Source organism: Protopterus annectens, chromosome 6.part0 (genome assembly GCF_019279795.1).
Source record: "Protopterus annectens isolate FY-2018-M chromosome 6.part0, PAN1.0, whole genome shotgun sequence".
Classification (NCBI taxonomy): domain Eukaryota; kingdom Metazoa; phylum Chordata; order Ceratodontiformes; family Protopteridae; genus Protopterus; species Protopterus annectens.
Genome location: NC_056737.1, coordinates 1,295,123,133 through 1,295,144,981, shown reverse-complemented (window position 1 = coordinate 1,295,144,981; position 21,849 = coordinate 1,295,123,133). Strand labels below are relative to the sequence as shown.

Sequence of the window (21,849 nt, the reverse complement as noted above, 5' to 3'; positions counted from 1 at the left end):
GCCCCTTTACCCAGACTATACAGTAGTAATTACTGCCACCACCAGCTAATAATTATCAGCTAACCAAAGGCCCTTAAAAGGGAGTCCAATTATTACTGTGCAATTTTACCCAATAGTAGTGTAACTTAAGCAATCAAGGCTTATTGGAAGGGCTTAGTACAAGATCACTTATAAGCATGCAATGTACGCTAGAACCTAAATTATCTCTACATAAGCCAGCCACAGTTGAAAAGGGTTTAAAAATATTTAATAGTAAATACTAAAAACACATGACAATACTACTACACCACAGTGCTATTCAAGAGTTCAGAGATTACACAGAAACTTAAAATAAGTCTGTAGTACAGTTCTGACATAACAGAAAGACACTTAGTCTAATCTTTTCTAATTTCCTAGCTATTGCTACAAGAAAACACACTTCTAAGATAACTTACATAAGAGCATAGGCAGTGCTGAGCTAGATGTCCAAGATCAAAATGCTTTTTGTCTCTCTCTGAGCAATAGTTTTTAAAATCACTAACAAACATTTCTGTTGGGCCCTCCCAGATTACACCATTTTGACACTTAGGTCTCCCAGTATACACATTACATCATTTTGACAGTTAGCCTGGGGTTCCCAGGCCAAGAGCCTACATTATTTAGTAAGCTAACACCTGCTCAAGAAGCTGCAACAATAAAAGACATTTCATATGTACACTCTAGTAATTATTCCTTAAGTTACAACAATAGAAAGAATGTGCTAGCCCAGATAGACTGACTCTGAGCTCTAAAGATCAAAGGATATAAAAGACATAATTTTTAATTTCAAAGAACAGATGTGAAATGCTTGACTTAGTTTTCCTTACAGCAGATGGCAATGTTGATACAATCTTGAAGTTCAACATTTTACAGTATTTTTCTTTCATTTAAGAAACAAGCCTGTATTTTATATTTGTATTTCCAAATGCCAGAATTATGTATCAAATTCTATTTGGCTAGTCCTGGCAGCTTTCACCCTTCTCTACCAGTCTTCACATCATTGTTAAGCTGTAATTCATAAATAAGCATATTAACTTACTAATATACTTAGCAGTCTCAGTACTGGTAATTTTAGTACAAAAAGATTCATCGCGTAGAAATTCAGCCATCAGTGCATCATAGCCTTTCCTACCAGATATTACTATTGCTCCTCTGTTGTCTGCTTCCTTTACAACAATAAATGCTGTTTTTCTGCAGTTTCAGGACAGCTTTAGACTCAGCACTTGTTAAATTATACCACTTTTTAGCTTCTTTCTTAGCATAAAGTTCACAAATGTCTTGTTCACAAACATTAAATGCAGCAAGTATTGGACAGTTTACAGGTACATAAGTGCTTGGTTTACATCATACCTAAGCAGAATGATGTACACTATACTTGAAGGTATACTTCAGGCTTAAATTTCTTATAAATAACTTTAAGACTCTTAATGCTTCAACAACTGCGTCAGTGATAGATGGAATGAATTTTAACCCTTTTTGTAACAATGAGACATCTAGTTAAGTTTACATTAGTCAGGTTTGCCACAGTCTTAGTTAAGTCCTCTTGTATTTGGATTGGCGCCGTGTCTGTGGTCCCCATCTTCCTTGTCTTTGTTCTTTTTCTATTATTCTGCCCTTGGACGAATCTCATGGACACGCTTCTATCACTTTTAGTAAATTCAGACAAATCAGAAGTTGCCAAAAACCCTCAGCTTGTTACAAGTTGACATTGTTTGTTAATACATCAGTAGTGTGTGGGTTCTGTAGTGGGGGGGGGGAGACTGGCACTGCAGAAACTCTACAAGCATGCATGGAAGTAACTACAGTAATATCAGACTGCTGTTCTTGTTCAGTCAAATAATTGGACGAGTATGTTCATCACAGGTAATTATATCTAGTGCATACACAGAGCCTTTAGCTGACTAGATTAATGAGTGTAACACTAGAGTTTTCTTATTATTAATATGTTCCTTAGACCAGGAAAAAAATTACCAGATTTAAAACATTTAAATCTCTCTGCAGTTTATGCTTCTTAGTAGCCTCTAAACAAATTTCATACTTAAGTTTATCAAGCATCTGGTTATAAACATGCAAGTTTTCAGAAAAAGAGGGCATTGAAGTAATACCATTTTCCAGTTTCACTATCTCTTCCTGAAGATCAAATTCAATTTTAGAAAAGAACTGGTTCATTAATAACATAACATATAGTCAGCAGTTATTTTCAGATGCAACTCCTGCCATTTCTTTAGTAATTCAGGATACATACTCCCAAAGGGTGGCATTTTAAGTATCTATAGGCCATGGGGGAACCACACCATGTTCTAAATATGCAGTAAAGCTGAATCTTTGCCACTGCAGTTTCTTAAAGGCCTTTCGCTCCAACAGTCCAACTTGATTAGTAAAATGATCATTAAGTGCTGTTATATTTTCCAAAGAAGCAATACTTACAGTTTTTAAATGTTCAAGTAATGGATTGTTGCATATTGTTAATAAATGATGTAGGGAACGACTAGAACTAGCCATGTTCCCATTAGCATTCACTGCAGATGAAGGCTGTGTCATATCCAGAAATCCAAACTACCAAGAGCCCAAGGCTGATCCAAAAGAAACACAAAGACAATGAAAAACAGCTAGGACTAGCTCTGAGGTTAACTGTCACTCCAGACACAAAATATTCACAAAGAGCAAAGTAAAGTCCAGTGATCAGAAACACTAGGCAGATAACAGTAAGTAGCAAACTTCTTTATTTAGAATACACAAAGCTTTCAGACCAATGCTCTTCCTCAGTGTGTTGCATACCACACTACTATTCACATACACTTAAACTAAAACCTTCATATCACAGCCCAGTCAGAAGTACACAATTAACTGCATATTCATATTTAAAAACATAAAACTAAGTATTGCACTCTAAAATTATAAAAAGTATAAAAAATAACACACACACACACAGACATATATATATATATATATATATATATATATATATATATGTATATATATATATATATATATGTATACATGTGTATATATATATATATATATATATATATATATATATGGCAGATAGCCTAGTATCAACCTATGAACCTATATATACATATACATATATATATATATATATATATATATATATATATATATATATATATTAAAGTGCATAAATCAATCATTTGCAATTGTTCAGCAGCATTTGTCTTTTCTTTAGTACAGGTGTCAAGCTCACTGCTGCATTAACACCAGGTAGAGAGTATGTCTGCAGTCTCAGTATCCATTCATACGCTAAAGTCTCAAGTCTGTTGTTCAGATCACCTCCTCTTATGCTCCTATGCACAATGCTTATAACTCTAAACTTAAATTCATGGCCTCTTCTCTTTTCATCCATATGTTTTGCAAGTGCATTGGTTTTAACATTTCTGTGCATTTCAGATTTATCTTCTTTCATACGATTCTTAAGTCTTTGTGTACACTTGTCGACATAGAAGGAAGGAAACTTTGTACAGATAGCAGGATACACCACATTACAGGTAGACCAGGTAGCATAACAATTAAATGTATATTTTATATTTGTTACTGGATGTATAAATTCAACACTTTTTATGATGGTTTTACAACAGAACCAGTTATAACAAAGAAATTATTATTATGATTTGTTTTCTTTTCTATTAAGGGATGTATTTTCATGTTACTATTTAAAATATGATGATTTAATAAACTCTTTTTTAAATTCCAGTAGCCCTTGTTATGCCTTGTGAATACCCACTGAACTCAAAAGGTGTTAACTAAGTGTGAAATAAATGATGACCTGACTGAATGGGATCAAAACCAGTGATGTGAACAAAATTACAACTGCAGCGCTTTGGCTCACCACTTACTAAGCACCGTAAAACAGCTGCACAACTCCAAATACCATTTGCACTATACTGCAGGAAATGCCAATTTGAAAAAGGAACTGGTAATTACTGTTGTACCAAGATCCTTGACTGTTAACTTCCAATAGAACAAGGTGGTTTGGGATTACCTGATTTGAAGGGGTATTTCAGAGCTACACAGCTAAGGCTCCTATACACAGCACAAGCAGAAACCTATAGTTCACAGCGGAACCGGATGATGATGAAACGGGGAAACTCAAAAACAAGAAGAGACTGGGATTTTGGATGCAGATCCTTAAGAAGAATAATAATATCCATACAGAATATTATATTCATAAAGTTGCAGAAAGTAGTCGAAGAACAAAGCCAACACAGGAAGGAGAAAGGAGAGTCTAACGATAGGGATGACTGCAATTAGGGATACAGACAATAGGCAAGAAGAGGCCAGAATTTTTTGGAGAAAACTGGGTAAAGAACCAAGGTATTGGGAGCAAATAATTAGAGAGGGAAAGGTAACAGAATGTGAAAAGGCCAATAATTTATTTGGACTGCAGGCTAAAGACTGCTTTCCCCATCAAGGATTCATATCAGAGCATAGAAAAAGAGAAAGAAATAGGGGATCCTAAGTAAAAGACCAGCTCTAGTAGAGTTTTTAGTAGAGTTTTTAGTAGAATCTAGGACAGAAGCTGCTGCTAAAAAAGGAATATTGGTACAGCATACAAAGCAATGTGTGATAACTATAATAATCAATCACAGGAGGTTAGAAAAGATTGGGAGGAGAGAACGGATAAGCAGTTCACAAAAAAACAAATGGGGGGATATATATGTACGTCTCCCAAACACACAATAAAATCTAGAAGATTTAGGATCTTTGAAAGTGTTTACATAGGTATTTTTATACCCCAAGTAGACTCCAAAGAATTTTTCCTCAGGTAGAGAGCAAATGTTGGAGGTGTGATGAAGAAGAAATACATAATTGGGAACAGATTTTCTAGGAATGTTATGAGTTGGAAGACTGTAAAGATTCCCTGCAGACTACTCTGTCAGAGATGCAGGGTGAGCAAATTGGTGTAACTAAGGAAATGATTTTTTGAGCTACGATACAGAGTCAGAATTGCCTAGACAAATTAAGGCCTTGCTGAGCCTAATTATGGCGGCTGCCAAAAAAAGCAATTACTAGAAAATGGAAATCAAAATCTAAAAAAAACTGTTCTAGAAGCAGTGAATATAGTAAAGATAAAACAACTGGAATTGGGACTTTTAGAAAAGGGTAGGAGCAAATTAAATATAAAAAAATGTGAATTGTGGGAACAATACATGCAGATGAGGAACAAGGTTTAAATGAAGGCAGGATATGAATGAGCTATGTAATGTTCGACTGATAATGATTGGGTAGAATAAACTTAGCTCTTCCTGAAGAGATGCCCTGAATTAACTAGCTCAAAGATGCCAGATCAAGTAATAAACTGAAGTGTAATGTTTGCAACTAAAATTATATCAATATGGTTTATGATGTATAATGTTTGCAACTAAAATTATGAAAATATGGTTTATTTTCATGTACATAAATGTATCACTGCCTATGTCATACGTGATAATTTAATAAAGATGTTTCTTGTTTAAAAAAAAGATCCCTGACTGTTAATATGATCATGGGACAGATGTAGCCAAACTGTAACACAAAGCATTTATTTTCATTACGCTAGAGGTTGTCTGTGTTAAAATCATCTGTAAACTCAGTCACACATACTCAGGTCCTAGACTAAATATCTGACACAAACAGAATATCTGACACAAACAGACTAAAATGTGTCTTGAACCGAGCCAAATGGCTTGTTCAAAATAAATGTGTGTGTGTACTTTACAAATCAGCCTAACAGCTTTGGAAAGGGGAATTCATATCTGTTAGCCATGGTATTCACTTATTAACAAAGCTAGCAATGTAGGTTTCCAGCAGCTAAAGATCCTTCAGTATGACATGCACTTCATTTCACTTTTGCACAAGTGATTTTTCAAATAAAAGTATTTACAATTTTGTGGTAATGTCATTTTTTTCTACTGCTACGAACAGAGAAAAAACTATCCTGAGGAATAAACGTAGCTCTTCCTGAAAAGATGCCCTGAATTAACTAACTCAAAGATGCCAGATCAAGTAATAATAAATGCACAGCCAAAACAAGTGTACACACAGTAGTCTTCACTGTTAAAATGGAGCCTCCAGCTTTTCTGAACTGTGTCAGGAAATAAATGTATCTAGCTTTCGTGGGTATACAGAAATACTAATAAAAGCAATACCAAACAAAACACTATACTGTACACTAAAGTCCGGTGTGCTAGTAAAAAATCCACCATAAAAACAATCCATATAGAACTATTCATATCCTTTTTTCTTACTCAAATCATGTGGAATAACAATGTTTTTCAGTTGGTGATATGCCATATTTTGAAATTAGCTATTTACTTCTTAGTGGCCCAGACAGAGTCTAGCAACAACTTTATCAAACAGTTTTACTTCAATTAAAATTATAGTTCAAGGCAAATTAAACGCAAATACCTGCAGAAATCAGTACATGTAACTGCTGGTGAGCTTACTGCTTTGCTTCCTCTGAATACAGGAAACTGTATTTCCATTTGAGTGAAGCTGGGCCCACTACTTAAGGTGAGTTTCACTTAGAAAGGATATCTAGGGCCTAATGGGGATGGTAGTCAGTTACAGACTGGGTTCACTTAATTATGAACAGATCTGAAGTGGAGAAAATGTGGAACGTAACAAAGAATCAACAACTACAGTCTGGATGCATGCATTTTTTGGAAATGGATTTACTTTATCTCAGTAACTTCAGTCTGCTTTAATATTTCCTTAAAAATAGAAATGGAACCAAAGAATGCTGCTTTTGGTGCATATTGTGTATTTTTAATTAAATCAAAGGTTTCTAATGCTGTTGTGGTTGTTTTTCTTTCGGCTTTTCCCAGTTAGGGGTCGCCAGAACGGAACTCCGGTCCGCTAATGATTGGCAGTTGATTTTTATGGTGCCGAGGTGCCAGCCCGACACCCAACCTTCAACGAAGGCACACCCATTCATGCATGTCTTTCGAATGCCACTCGACCACGGGGAGGATATGCAGACTCCACACAGAAGGCGCTCCAGCCGAGAATCGAACGGGAGAACCTCTTGCTGTGAGGCGACAACGCTACCGCTGTTTCTAATACGGTGATATATATATATATATATATATATATATATATATATATATATATATATATATACACACACGTGTGTGTGTGTGTGTAGGTATATATATATTATATATATATATATATATATATATATATATATATATATATACGTGTGTGTGTGTAAGTATATATATATATATATATATATATATATATATTACATATATATATATATATATATATATATATATATATATATATATATGTATAGAGAGAGAGAGACTGAAATGAACACTTTTTAGGCAGTGCACAGTGGTGTGTGCTTGTAATCCAAGAATGTGGGTGGCAGAGGTTGTTGGTTGAATACTGGAACATCAGGAGGTATACTGTACTTGGGATGTACCTGTTCACTGTCGACCACTGAAATGCACTGCAAATCGTGCAGTTTAATCTTGAGTTCACCTGTTTATACATGACCTGACACTCCCTTATCTGAAGGAGCTTGTTAAGTCATAGTGCCCACCATGGGCTCTGAACTCACTCTTCTAGGAGCTGATGGTTGTTTCACCGGTGCATTTGGAAACTTCTGGTATTTGCTCTTTTTGAGCATCAAGCCTCGCACACCTGTGAAATTCACTTGCTCAGTGGCTAAGGGAGTATTCTACACTGGCTTGTTTCAACTGGTCCTTAAAGATGAACCCTTCTGAGCTAGTTTCAATGGTGAAGCAGATTATCTTTTAAAATTTTACATCAAAGCTCTAGTGATTTATTGGTTATAACCTTTCACATTTAACTTACAATAATGTTTTTGAAACAGTCTTTGGTTTCCCATACAATAATGCTTTCCAGCAGATTACTTAAAATTTCCCATATACACATTTCATTTTTATGGTTCACTTTAATTTATTTTAAAATTCTCATTTTTGTTTTATGTTCCTAGGTTCCTAGGAGGTTACTAGGCTAGCAGCCCTAGAGCCCTTACAAGCCTAGCCATGTTAATCCTGAGCTGCCTCAATTGTCTTTGGTTAGATGGATGTAACTCACAGAGCGCCATCTATGATAAACAGCGACTACCCCTGTCCATGAGGGACAAGGGTGCCACCCCCGGGGTTAATTTGTGGTCTCCCATCAATTTGTGTAGGTTGCACTTGAGAATAGGGTTAGTGAGGAGCTCTGCTTCACATAAACTGGAAGTTTATTCCTGAGTAGCGGCAATCTCTGGAAAATATATCTGTCTCCCCAGCATGTTCTCTTAATGTCACAGACTAGGTTAAGATCCTTACAGTGAGCAACTCTCATGCCATTTCACTTGCGCATGTGCAGCATATCCATCAGGGCAGGTTCAGAGACTGCCCTGTAGGCCACGTACAAGTCGCCTCTCATTACCTATATGCTACAGAGTACAGTGACAGGGCTTTCAGTCTATCCATGTAAGTCATGGTTCGGAGGCCCTGTATTTTCTAAGTGAGAAACTTCTGTGGTCTCTCCAGCTGCTGCAGGTGTCTGGTGAGGTACACGCAGAAGAAAGCACTGTACTCTATTAATAGTCTGATGATGGCTGAGTACAGTGGAGTTATAACATTCTTGGTCCTGGATGTGATGCCTTTCTTATGAGATGTGCAACATAGAAGTCTTTCCTTATCAATGCCGAACCTTTGTGGTCGAAGTTCAGATTGCCATCTACCTGTGTTCCCAGATCTTGCACCACTGGGTTTGAACTTAGGGGATGCTGTCAATACTGTAATGAACAGGGAATTCTGCTTTGCCAAAGGGGATAATAATGCACTTTTTTGCATTTAGTTTTAGACCATGGCTTTGGCACCAGTCATTTGTCTGTGTTAGCCACTCCTGTAATATGTTAACATCACTGGGGACTAAATGATTGCACCTAATTTGCAAACATCAGTGAACCTGGTTAAGTCAAAGGTTGGCTACTTTAGCTTGGACTTCCAAGAACTAGACTCCAAACAGTAAAGGGCCCAGCATAGATCCTTGTGGAACACCACTGGTGACAGGTCTACTGCTGGAGGTGGAGTCACCAACTTTGACAGTATGTGTTCTGTCGGTGAGCCAACTGGCTACCCATCTAGCAATGTAAGGGTTAATTCCCAGCTGGGAGAGTTTCTCAATGATACCGGAGTGGGTAATTGTGTCAAAAGTCTTGGCTAGGTCAAGACAGGCAGTATGCACCATCTTACCTTCATCCAGGGCTTTGGTGACTTTCTCACAGAAGTCTACTAGGTTTAATAATCATGACCTACCCATAACAAAGCAAAAATGGGTTGGGTCTAGAGACTGAAGGTCACCTATGTCCTTGTTGACAAGGTCTATGATGATTCTTTCCATGGCCTTGCAGATGAGGCTGGTTAGACTTATGGGTCTATAGTTCCCAGCGTCAGCTGATGGTCCCTCTTTGTGCAAGGGGATTACTGTTGCCATTCTCCACTCTGCTGGAACAAAGCCTGTTCTTAGGTTATGGTTAAAGAGAATGCCAAGTGAGTCCACTAGGTCCTATTTTTAGACTGCTTAATAAGCAACCTGGGATGTTATCTGGTCCCACTGAGGCAATGTTTTTGGCTTTGGAGAGCACAAATATGACTTGATCTTTAGTGATACTAGGCAGAGGACTGGGGTTAGGTGTGCTTTGATGGTGGGGACAGGGGGATCACGTTTGCGCCAAATTTGTCAACTAGCAGGCTGGAAATTTCCTCCAGTATAGTATGAGTGGTACCATCTACTACCAGTTTGGCACATAGCTGGGTATTCCCTTTTAGATTTCGGACATAGTTAAAGAATGCCTTATGATTATCCTTAGCTAGGAATGCTACTTTACCTTTGTAATTAGCTTTACAGGACTTTACAAGATTTCTAATTTGCTTGATCAAGCTGTGGAGGGAATTCTTCCTCTGCTAAGTCAGTTCCCTCTTATTCTTAGACATCAGTTATTCCTTTTGTCATATAATCTGTTTATACTTGAGGTCCACCAGGGTAGTTTTTTTTTTTTTGGGAGGGCCTGGTTTTAAACTGGTCAGGCACAGCAAAGTCTATACAGTTGCTTAGGTGTTTATACACGGCATTTGTGTTCATTTCTGCATAGGAGTCATTGTTGTCTGTGATTGCGGGGGTTATAAAACTATACCACCGCTTAGTAGGCTGTAGTTTGCTTTGGGAACGTTTTTTAGTTTTTTTTTGCTTCTGTGGTACTGAAAGGTTCAATAATTGCTTCGAACGGGACTGATTTATGGTCCAACTTAACCAGGGAAGGCATCACATAGGGGGGAGTGCAGTGACCCCCCCCCCCCAAGTTGGTGAGTACTATGTCTAGGACATTTCAGCCCCTTGTGGGGGAGCAGACTGTGTGTTCCAGAGCATTTGCATTAACAAAGTGCAGGAACCTCTGGGCGAGCATGTTCGTGCTCATGTATGTCATCCAGTTGACGGAAGGACAGTTGAAATATCCCATGACTAATGTGTTGGGCTGTATGACAAATGAATCCAGTATGTCCAGGTAGGCAGTGCGCTTTTCTTGGTTCATGGTGGAGGACCTATAGCTATCAATGATGTAGTAGGGTTTTTTGCCTATAGTTAATTGGACATGGAGTAGTTCAAAAGAGTCGTACTGTTTGACCAGTTTCAAGGTGTACTTGGCTTTAATGAAAATGGATATGCCTCCACCTTTGGTTCTTTCACATTTATTTTGAGGTCTGAACATGTAGAAGGCATTGTAGCCTTGCAAGTCTGGGGTACTCTCTGTGGCCTTGAACCATGTCTCAGTGACTGCACAGACATCAGCATCTTCCCAGGTGAGGAGTATTTCCAGGGAGCTCTAAAGACAAACTCCATCCATCACTAAAGTCCACAATGCGTCAGGAACCTCCTTATACTCGAACTCTGTAGCTACCCTCTGGAATGTCCTCCAATATGCTCTCAGGCTTCTTGAAAAACAACAGGCATTCAAAACAAATCTAAGAAAACACCTCTCAACATCCTGGTTCTGTAACTGCATATCTCCAGCATAAGCATAACATTTTTGCTTTCTTCCTCCTCTTCTACTACACCTCTGCTCTCCTCCACTCTGTTACCAACTATCCCAGTCTTCACCCACCCCACCCTCTACCTATGGCTCTCTTAACCCTTTTACTACTCATTTCATCTCATAATTAAACCAACCTTTTGCTTTCCACCCTTTGTAATTAACTCAGTACTCCGTACTGTGACATTTATCTTACTGCACAGTTATTTAAGTATACATGTACAGAGTATAATTAGTATAAGAAGCCTTACTACTGTATGTACAGTTACTACCTTATCTATTTTGACATTGTAAAGTTTATTTTAATTCTATTCTGCCTGACACTGTTGATACTGTATAACTTAAAATATTTTGTTTGTGCTGCATCTACTAGATCTTTTCTCCCCAGGCCTCTGCTGAAAAGGGGCCTTTGTGCCCAGCCATAATTTCCCAGTCAACAAATGTAAAACAAATACATATGCCTATCCATCTCTATTAAATCAAGCAATTCTTCCCTTAGCTCAATTCCATTTCCTGTGGGCATTACACAGAAAGTTCCAGAATGTCTTCCTGTGACATATCCTTTTCAGCTGCATCCTGCGCCACCCATTGCTCCTTCATATGGGAACTCACTAACTCATCACTCCACAACATTGCCTGCGTCATTGTTTCCTGCTCCTTCTCTTGCTGTGCAAATCCAAATGAACTTTTGTAATGCTTTCCTACTGAAGGCTCCAGAGCATCATCACGCGCCAAGTGATCAGATGCTTCCCATTCCACTTGTTTTTCCTTAATAGAGGGAATCAGTGTTCCATTAAAGATGTGATCTCAATGTATGCTTGCCCAGATTTCAATAGACTTGCTCAAGTGTAAGTAAGTCACTTATACTGGTGTAAGGCCTATCTCTACAAAGCAGGCTTACACCAGGGACCAGATTCCATAAGACATGGTCTCAGTGTAAGAGACATCTTCCGGTGTAATACACTGATAAATTAAAAGGGAGAAGGACACTTACACCAGGAGCAAGTCTTTTGGAATTTGGTCCCCAGTGTAAGCCTGCTTTATAGATAGGTCACTTACAAAGAGAGCAAACCTTTTGGCATCATGGTAGGCTTACACAGTAGTAAGTCATGTACACAGTCAGCAAGTCTTTTGGAATTGGGCAAACTGTATACATGAGCACATATCCATTTCTTTACCAAGTTCACCAGCCAGGGATAAAGCCACACTAAGTGCTGTTTATTAGTTTTCCAAAAGGGCTATGAATGTGTTAGACAACAGTGATGTAAGTACTACATAACGGGCACTGATTCTTAGAACACTTCTAAGTCCGGTCTTTCTTGACTCCTGCATGTGTTCACATTCCTGTCATACTGACAGTGAGTGTGGCTGTCCCACATATTTCATATTTTTGTTAAGTTGCTAATACACAATTACTCTATGACATTAAAGTAGAACAATGGACCTCTCCAGTGCATTTGTGCACTTGTCAGCATGTTACAACAGTAGTGTAACTGTATCATTCTGAGAGACTCTAGCAGTTGTTATTGTTATGCCATTTTAAAGGGGTGATTGCCTTTTAGCCTTCCCATTCTCCTTAGTAAAAGGAAAAAAAAAAACAGGTAGCTATGGGCCTCCCCTTACAAATAGAACAAAAATCTCTCTCTCTGATATTTCCTTTTGTTAAATAAATAAATAAAAGGCTAAACAAGTCACCTCCTTCAAAATGGAGCAGGGACTCAGTATAGCTCCAGGAATAAATGATTATGCACAACAGTAGATCTTACATAAATACATCCCTTGGTATTCTTAACCCACAGTTACAGACATCACTTGGTATTTTCAACCCGCAGTTACACTATGTCTATTGTTCCAACATTATTTAATCTTATTACTACGTGTCACACAGGAAAGTTCTACATTTGTCTTACAGATAGTCACTTTGTCAGGTCTCTTTTGAAAAAGAATATTTCTTGCCCTGGAGAAATAACTAGCTTCCAAACATAAGCAAATAAGTGAGACTTGCAAAATCAAGGTTACTGGCTACAGCTAATCTAAATTCAACACAGCTCAAACATCTAAAGCAATTCTGTAGACACAGTCAGCCAAACCAGGACATAGCAGAGCTGTTTCATCGGTTTTATATTTAGGACTAGGAAAATAAAGTACAAAAAATACTGCACTAATGCTAATATACTATGTTTTCCTAGTTTTTCTTTCACTATTGATGAGTAACTACATAAAAAGAATGAAACCCATTAATGCTACATGCTTTATCTGACTGAAAATATTTGGGGGGGGGGGGGGGGGGGAGTACTAACCATCTGCAGCTGTGCATCGGGATGCAAGTTCCCACAATACCAGTCCTACAGCATACATGTCGATTCTCAAAAATGCATCGCGTTGAAAGTTTATTGCACCTTCCAGTACTTCTGGGGCCATATATCTTCTTGTGCCAACCTGAAATAAATTAGAAGGTAAAATTAAAATTGACATAAAAAAAAACATTCACACATTGTAGAACTTGAAAAAAGTAATATTTATGTGGACAGAAGAGCAAAGAAAATGAAGACAAAAAATAAAAAAGGACTAGAAACCAACATTTCTACAGAAGTAGTGCAAGTGGAAGATTTTAAAGTAATATGAAATTTATTTAGTTATTTAACGTTTGCTGACCGGGAAAGTCTGACTAGGACAGAGCCTATTTTCAGTGAAGACTCTGAGAGAAATGATCCAGATCCATGTCTTTGGAATGTGGAAGGAAACCGGAGTACCCAGACGGAAAGCCATGCAAATGCAGGTAGGACATGCAGACGCTGCACAGAAGGCACCCCAGCCGAGAATTGAACCGGAGAACCTCTTGCTGTGAGGTGACAACATTAACCTCTGCACCACTGCGCTGTTACGGAAGAGTAATCCAAACAGCTGTAGATGTTGCTCTCATGCAGAATAATTATACCCTTCTCTTAGCCTATTAGGTTGTGAAGGAAAACAGGTTGGTGTGCATGCAATTAATCTGGTACTGGAAATAAGAAAAAATAAAGAAGCATGTCAGTAACAGTGATTTACAGTTGGCAAGAAAAATACAACTGTGTGACGGTACTCATGATAATCAATAATGTCCAATTAATAGGACCACTGCTGCAGAGCATTCAGAATATATGGAACTTAACTGCAAATGAATGTCAGTTATCAGGACAGATTTTATCTGCAGTCAGAAATTCCCAGACTAGATTGTGGCTTTACCTCCCACATAAAGGATATCAGACAAACAGCTGTAAAGGGATTGTAATTAAGTACCATCTTTCTGATACAGCACTAGAATAAAAAAAAATCTTTTTGAAGCACTTGAAAGTGTGCCTAGCCCCCTATTTTTGTTAGCAGAAGGGGGCCCTAAAATTCCTATATAAACAAGGAAAACACAGAAACAAGTGACACCTCAACTAGCTGCAGGGTCCCTAATACAGTATATAAAAAGGAAGGGGGGGAAACATATGTATGCTAAGTATGACCACTCCATCACTGTTAAAATTATGGTGAATAATCTCACATAGCTGTACTATGGTCATCAAAGGAATTACTACAGGCACTTGAAAAACAGCACCAGAAGAGGCTATTCTCCTTGTAGAATGAGCTCGAACACAAGAAGAAACCTGCTTGCCATGGAAGGAATAGCAAACAGAAATGGCTTTTGAAATCCATGAGAAAATGGTTTGCTTAGAAAAAGCCAAACCCAATGTCCTAGGATGAAAGGGAAAGTACAGTTGTGTACACTTACCATAAATGTAGATGTTCGAGTGTATTCATTGTTGCAGTCATCACTTGTGGGTCATCCCTGCTGGGTAGCCCTTGGCCAGCCCAAAAACCAGAGTAAAGGATTTCCCTCCTGCGTCGGCTGCAGATCGCTCGAGACTGATGTCAGGTCGTCAGTGCTATAAAGAGAGGCAGCTGACGCCCTTACATCAGTTTTTCTTGCCCCCAACCACTTCCAAGAAGACCTGAAGAACGCCAACCTGGGTAAGGCCATAAAAAAGATGGGGAAGGTGGGAGGGAAATAGGACTGCAACAGTGAATACACACGAACATCTACATTTATGGTAAGTGTACACAACTGTACTATGTTCTTCGTGTTTCACTGATGCAGTCATAACTTGTGGAAATATTCCCAAGCTGAAAGGTAGCATGGTGAAAATGCAAGGAAAGAGCTGGAGAATAGGCTTTTATTGACTTAAATGGAAGCTACAATGCCCTGCAGGACTGCTGAAGCAAAGCCTGCCCTAGATTTTGAGAAAGTAGCCAGCTGGTAGTGTTTTTTGAAGGTGTGGACAGATGTCTAGATGGCAGCTTCTAAAATGTCCCTGGTAGGGATGCCTCTGAGGAAGGCAGTGGAAGTTGATACTGCCCTGACAGAATGGGTTCTGACTTATTTGGGAGGTACCCTTCCATAAAAAGACTAGCAGAAATGGATGCAGTGTGAAATCCATTTGGAAATGGTCTGTTTGGATATAGGTTTCCCCTCTGCAGCAGGGGTGAAACTGACCAGCAGTTGGTAAGTCTTTCTGATAGACTTGGTTCTGTCTAGGTAGTATCTAAGCTCCTATGCACATCTGAAGTATGGAGAATTCTTTCCCCCCTATTTTGTGAGTTTGGAAAGAAGGTAGGGAGATGGATGGCCTGATTAAGAGCCACGTCAGATATCACTTTAGGCATAAAGGAGGGGTTTGTCCTAAGGGATACCCTGTCTGGATGAAAAATAATGAAAGGTAGAATGGTCATGAGAGTCTGCAGTTCTGATACTCTTCTGGCTGAGGTTGTGGCCAGCAGGAAGGCAGTCTTCCAAGAGAGCTGCTTTACTTCTGCTGAGGCAGCTGGTGCAAAAGGGAGTAAGGTAAATTTTTCGAGGACAAAGTTCAAATCCCATGTTGGGGTGGGTGGCCTCCTAGGAGGTCTAATGTGTGAGACCCCTCTAATAAATTGTTTTAACAGGGGATGGGAGAACAGAGGTTGCTCTGTTGGAGAATGAGCAGAGATAGCAGATGCATGGATTTTGATATTAAGACAATCCCTTTTGCACAAGCTCTGCTAGGTAGTTCTGAACCAAGGTGAGAGAGGCATGGACGCTGTTTTCACCCTTATTTTGGCACCATGCAGTGAATCTTTTCCATTTTGCAGAATAAGATTTTCTTGTACTGGGCCTTCTGACCTCTTTAATGATATCCATGACCTCTTTGCTCAGTAACGCCCTGTCATCCACCTCTGGGGTATAAGCCATAGGCTGAGTGTGTGAAGATTTGGGTGCAGTACTGACCCTTTTTCTTGGGTTAGCAGCTTTTCTGTGAGAGGTAGGCTGATGGGTAATTCCTTGGTTAGGCAGATAAGTAAGGGGTACCAGTGCTGTCTGGGCCAGTTTGGGGCAATGAGGATGGCCCTTGGCCCTTCTTCCCTGATCTTTAGAAGTACCATGGGAATCAGTGGTAAGGGAGGGGAAGCATACACAAATAAGTTGCTCCAGTGAAAGGAGAGAGCATCCACCTTCCATGCTCGTGGATGGAATTCCCTGGAGCAGAACCTGTTTAGCTGCCTGTTTTGAATTGTAGCAAAGAGGTCTACCTCTGGTAGTTCCCAGAGGTGTATGATGTAGGGGAAGGTGTCCTTGTGTAGCTGCCACTCGTGTGGGTTCAGGACACTCCTGCTGAGGTGGTCTGCCAGGGTGTTGTGCTCCCCTGGAATGTACTGGGCTATCAGATGCAGACCCATCAATGAAGCTGTCTGCCAGATAAGCATAGCTAGGCGGCACAATGGGTATGATGGTGTTCCCACCTGTTTGTTGATGTACCATATAACTGTGGTGTTGCCGGTCTTGATCAGGAGAACTCCTCATCTGAGGTGGCTCCTGAATGTTATTATAGCTTTGTGTACTGCCAGCTATTCCTTCATGTTGATGTGCAGGGTAAAGTCTCCCTGATCCCAGGTGCCCTGAGTGTACGTGAGCACCCCAGGCTATGTTTGAGGCGTCAGTAGTGATGATCTGGTCTTGGGGAATGGTGGTGAGGGGTAGCCCCCTGTTCCGGGTACAAGCTTCTACCCATCATAGGAATTCCTTCCTTAAGCAGGGGATCAGAGGCAGCTGGTATTCCAGTGACTGTGAATGTTAGCTCCATAGGGTCTTGAGATACCACTGTAGTTTTCTCATGTGGAGCCTGGCACAAGGTACCAGAAGGATGCAGGAAGCCATGTATCCCAGCGCTTGCAGGAACTTCCTTGCTGTGAGATGTGTCTTGCGAGCTAGCTGAAAAAAGTAGAGTAGGAAAAGCTTTGCTTCTCTGCAGACAGGAATGCTCTTTGGGCAGATGTGTCCAGGACGGCTTCTAGGAAGGTTATCTGTCTTGTGAGTTGGAAATGGGATTTTTTCCTGTTGATGGTAAATCCCAGAGAGGCTAGCAGAGTTTGGACAAAGGAAAGGTCTTGAAGGAGTTTTCCTTGGTTTCTGCCTGAATGAGGCATCCGTCCAGATAGGGGTAAATCAGGATGTTTTGCTGTCTGCAAAAGGCAATGACTGGAGCAAGGCATTTGGTGAAGACTCTGAGAGCAGAAGATAAGCCAAAGGGTAGAGCAGAGAATTGAAAGTGCTCTGCACCTGTTCTGAAACGTAGTAAACTCCTGCAGGATTCCCTGATGGGGATATGGGGGTAGGCATCTTTAAGATCTAGGATAACTAGGACAGGCATCTGGAGCCATCATAGGTAATAGGTTTTGAAGGGTCAGCATTTTGAAGTTTGGCACTTGGAGGGACACATTTAATGTGGATAGGTCTAGAATAGGGCACCAGGTGCCCTCTTTTCATGGTACCAGGAATAGCCTTGAGTAGAAACCTTTTCCTATTTGTCCCTCTAGCACTGGTTCCACTGATCCCTGAGCACAGAGTTTTTGAATTTGGTGGATGGCCTCTGCTCTTTGGATTGCAGGTAAGTCTCGGAATCCTGAAAATGTTGGGCTTTCCTTGACAGTGAATCTGTACCACTTTGATATGATGTTTAGTACCCACCAATCTATTGTGATGGTTTGCCACTTGTCTAAGAATAGGGACAGCCTTCCTCCTATCCTGGTGGGGGTGGTGGGGGGGGGCAGAGGGAAGAGGGGGAGTCATTGCAGGTCCTTGGAGTCATTGCAGGTCCTTGGAGTAAGGAGTGGATTTAGCAGTCCCTTGCCTAGGCATGGGAGTGGGGCACTGCCTGGACCTTTGCTGGCTTTGTTGTCTGGAGGGCCTATCTCTGCGCCCTCTCCTAGGCACAGCTTTAGGTTGGGCAGGAAAAGACAAGTGTTTTGTTGGAAAGTTCCTGCTGAATCTAGGAGGCTGTACTTGTAGGAAGTCTTTAACTGTCTGCATAGACTTAGCCTGATCTTCCATTTTTTTGATGACTTCCTCTGCTTTTGGGCCGAAGAGTAGTTCCCTATCCAAGGGGGCATCCAAAAGCTTAGATTTGACCTGGTCAGGTAAAGGCTGCTCTCTCAGCCATACATGTTTTCTGATGACTGATCCTGAAACTGCAGCATTGCTAGAGGCTTCTAGAGCATCAAATCCGCAGTGCAGGGAATGCTTTGCTACTTGGGAGCTGGAGTGGTTCAAATCTACTAGTTCTCTGGTAGTATTACTCTCTGGTAAGGTAGAATTTTTTTGTTTTATTAATTCCAGCATGTTTTGCTGAAATCTGAGCATGTGAAACTGGCAATTGAGGGCTCTAATGGCTATGGTAGCCGAAGTGTAGACGGTTTTGCCCTATCGGTCCAAGGCTTTACTCTCCTTGTCAGAGGGTATTGAGCTTTTGGATGAGCTGGTCCTAGCCCCTTTGGGACCCTGGGTAATGACTTCTGGGTCAGCTGCAGGGTTCTTAAACAGATACCTGTGGGAGTCAGGTACCCTGTAGTATCTGTCAGGTTCCATAGGTGCAGAAGGTAGGGCATCAGGGGTGATGCCAGACTCCAGGAAGGCTTCTTCCACCACATCCAGGATGGGTGGAATGACTAAGGGCTTGTGTTGAGGTAAGTCCAGGAACTCCCTGAGCCTCTTCTTCAATTGGGGATAGTCCTGGGCCTCCCAATGGAAATGCTCCCTGAGTGAATTTAAGGTTTCCCCGAAAGATAGGTCCCCGAGGGGGGGGGGGGAGCTGAAGGTATGGATTCCTCAGCATCTGAATCCTCAAAGGCGGTCAGGGACTGTTGTTCAGTGTCTGAGTCTAGAAATTCAGAGTCCTCAGACTGTGACTCTGAAAGCACTTCAGGTGAATGATCCCTTTTTCTTTTGGCTGGGGTAGCTGGAGTAGGCTGGTTACCTCTGATGAGAGCAATTAAATTTTCAGCCATTATGAGTAACTGTTGAGACTGGGCCCATTGGGTGGGAGGAAACTGGTGACTGGGCATGGAGGAAGGGGCTCTTCTAGGAGTGGCCTTGCTCTTAGGCCTCAGAGATTCGCTGGGTCTAGTGGTTTTAATTGGTGGCATGGCCATGGGTTTAGGCCTGGCGTCAGTCATCCGAAAATACTCCTCGGAAGCCGGTGCCTGCAAAGTGGCTCTGGACCCAACCGAGGTGCTGTCTCGGTAGAAGCCTGCGATGGCTCTACAGCCGTCATCAGGAGCTGCGAATGTGCCTCACTGAGTTCCGCTGAACTAGTGGAAGGTAGGCAGATGACTTCTGATTTGTGTCATCTGTGGGCCTAACCTTCTGAGGTCACTCTCTCTCCTTATCTTTTCTCTTTTTGGGAATTTCGGCAGTCGACTGACTGATGGACGCCATTTTGCGTGAGTAACTTACCTCCCTGAAATGCCCAGCTACAAAATCAGCTCTCCTATGTATGGTCCTAGTGTTAAATAAGGCACAGAACCGACAACCGGGGATAATGTGGTCTGGGCCTAGGCAAGTTATATACGGATTATGAAAGTCTCGGTGTGGTATGTTTTCCACAATGGAGACAGTTATTTACTTTTTTGGACATCAGTTAAGTGCAAGAAAAAGGATCCCCAATGGGGCACTTAGCTTTAGTAGTATTCACCCTCACTCTGGCAACGGGCGACTGATGCACTTGCAAACTGCTTCTGCTTCAGGCTCCACAGCAAGAAAGACTGATGTAATGGTGTCTGCTGCCTCTCTTTATAGCACTGACGACCTGCAGCCAATGCAAGAGGGAAATCTTTACTCTGGTATTCAGGCCGGCCAAGGGCTACTCAGCAAGTATTACCCACAAGTGATGACTGCAACAGTGAAACACGAAGAACAGCAAAAAGTTGTTCATTATTTCCTGAAACCTTTTGTCTTGTCCAGGTAATACTTGAGCTGCCTATGCAGAATCCTCTCACTAGCACTCTGTGGAGAGGGGAAAAAGAGGGAAGATGAACTGTTTAAGGACAAATCATTAACCACGTTGGGCACAAAAGGAGGACTGGTACAAAGAGCCACCCTGTCCTTATAAAAATAAAAAATAAAAAAGGAGGAACTGCCATTACTTCCTGAAGCTCCAAAACTCTCTTAGCAGAAGTAAGAGCTGCAAACAGTACCATCTTCCAAATACAGTGCAGCAGAGAAGAGGAAAATGCAGGCTCAAAGGAAGACTCTGCTAATTTCTCAGAAATAAAATTAAGGTCCCAAGGAGGAGGAATAGGCTTTCTTGAGGGCGTAAGACGAAGGGCTCCTTACAAAAAATTGCTTGATTTCAAAACAAGAAGCAAAGGGTGGATTCAAAAGGAAGACAAGCAGAAATGGCTAACAAATGAGTTAATAGATGAATATGCCAGAATAGTAGTGAGCAACTCACTGTACGAATACCCAGAGAAAAAGGGTCCAGGTCATGCTTGTGACACCAAGTACAAAATCTCTTCCATTTAGCAAAACAGGAATTTCTAGTAGTCAGTTTTCTGGCCTCCTGCAAAACCCGAACCACATCCTCGGAAAATTTGTATCTAAAAGAAATCAAAACCCCATCAAAGTGAGTGCCAACTGAAGAGTGGGCAAGTGATAGTGAATGACAGATCCCTTCTCCTGTGTGAGAAGATCCATCCTGTGAGGTAATTTCTGATGATTTCCCTGGCCACATGAAATAATGAGGGAACCAATTCTATCTGGACCAAAAGGGAGACACCACAAAGATTTTCGGCCTGTCCCACATGATGCTCTGCAGGATTTTTGGTAGCAGAGGAAGATGGGGATAGGCAAACAGAAACATTCCTTTCCAGGAAAAAGACATGCTGTCCACTTTGTAAGCCAGAGAGCTTGGTACTCTGGAACAGAACTTGGGGAGTTGTTTGGCCAGAGGGGAGGGAAAAAGATCAACTTGAATACCTCACTGATGTACAATGTCCAGGAACAGCTTCCTGTGAAGCATCCATTCATGAGGATCTGTCCTGGACCTGCTCAAAGTGCCTGCTACAAGACTGTGCTCTGAGAGAATATAAACCACCTGAAGAAACAACTGACAGTGGACTGTAAAAATCCCATGTAAAGAACCAGCCTGCAAAGAAGGTAAGACTTTGTTTCTCCTTGCTTGCTGACAGTACCACATGACAGTGGCACTCTCAGTGAAGATCCTTAGAAGACGTACAATCAAAAGGGAGTGAAAAGGAGGAATAGCCAGAAGCAGAGCGTTCATGCTCTTGATGTTGACATGGTCCATTAGCTATTGAGAGGACCAGAGACCCTGGACTTTGAGGTTGTTGGATGAGGCTCTCCAACCTTGGACAGAAACATCCATGTGTCGCTTGTGAGTGGGGAGATGAACCTGAAAGAATGATTATGACTAAGG

The 21,849-nt window shown here is 40.9% G+C and overlaps 1 protein-coding gene across 1 annotated transcript in view; it reads right to left on the bottom strand.

The window, feature by feature from the left end:
- Positions 1-21,849, bottom strand: part of ACVR2A (activin A receptor type 2A) — a 1,507,426-nt gene that overhangs the window by 144,291 nt on the left and 1,341,286 nt on the right. The window contains exon 9 of the mRNA XM_044074861.1: positions 13,381-13,519. Coding sequence (XP_043930796.1) covers positions 13,381-13,519 — 139 coding nt within the window. The remainder of the gene's footprint in view (positions 1-13,380; positions 13,520-21,849) is intronic.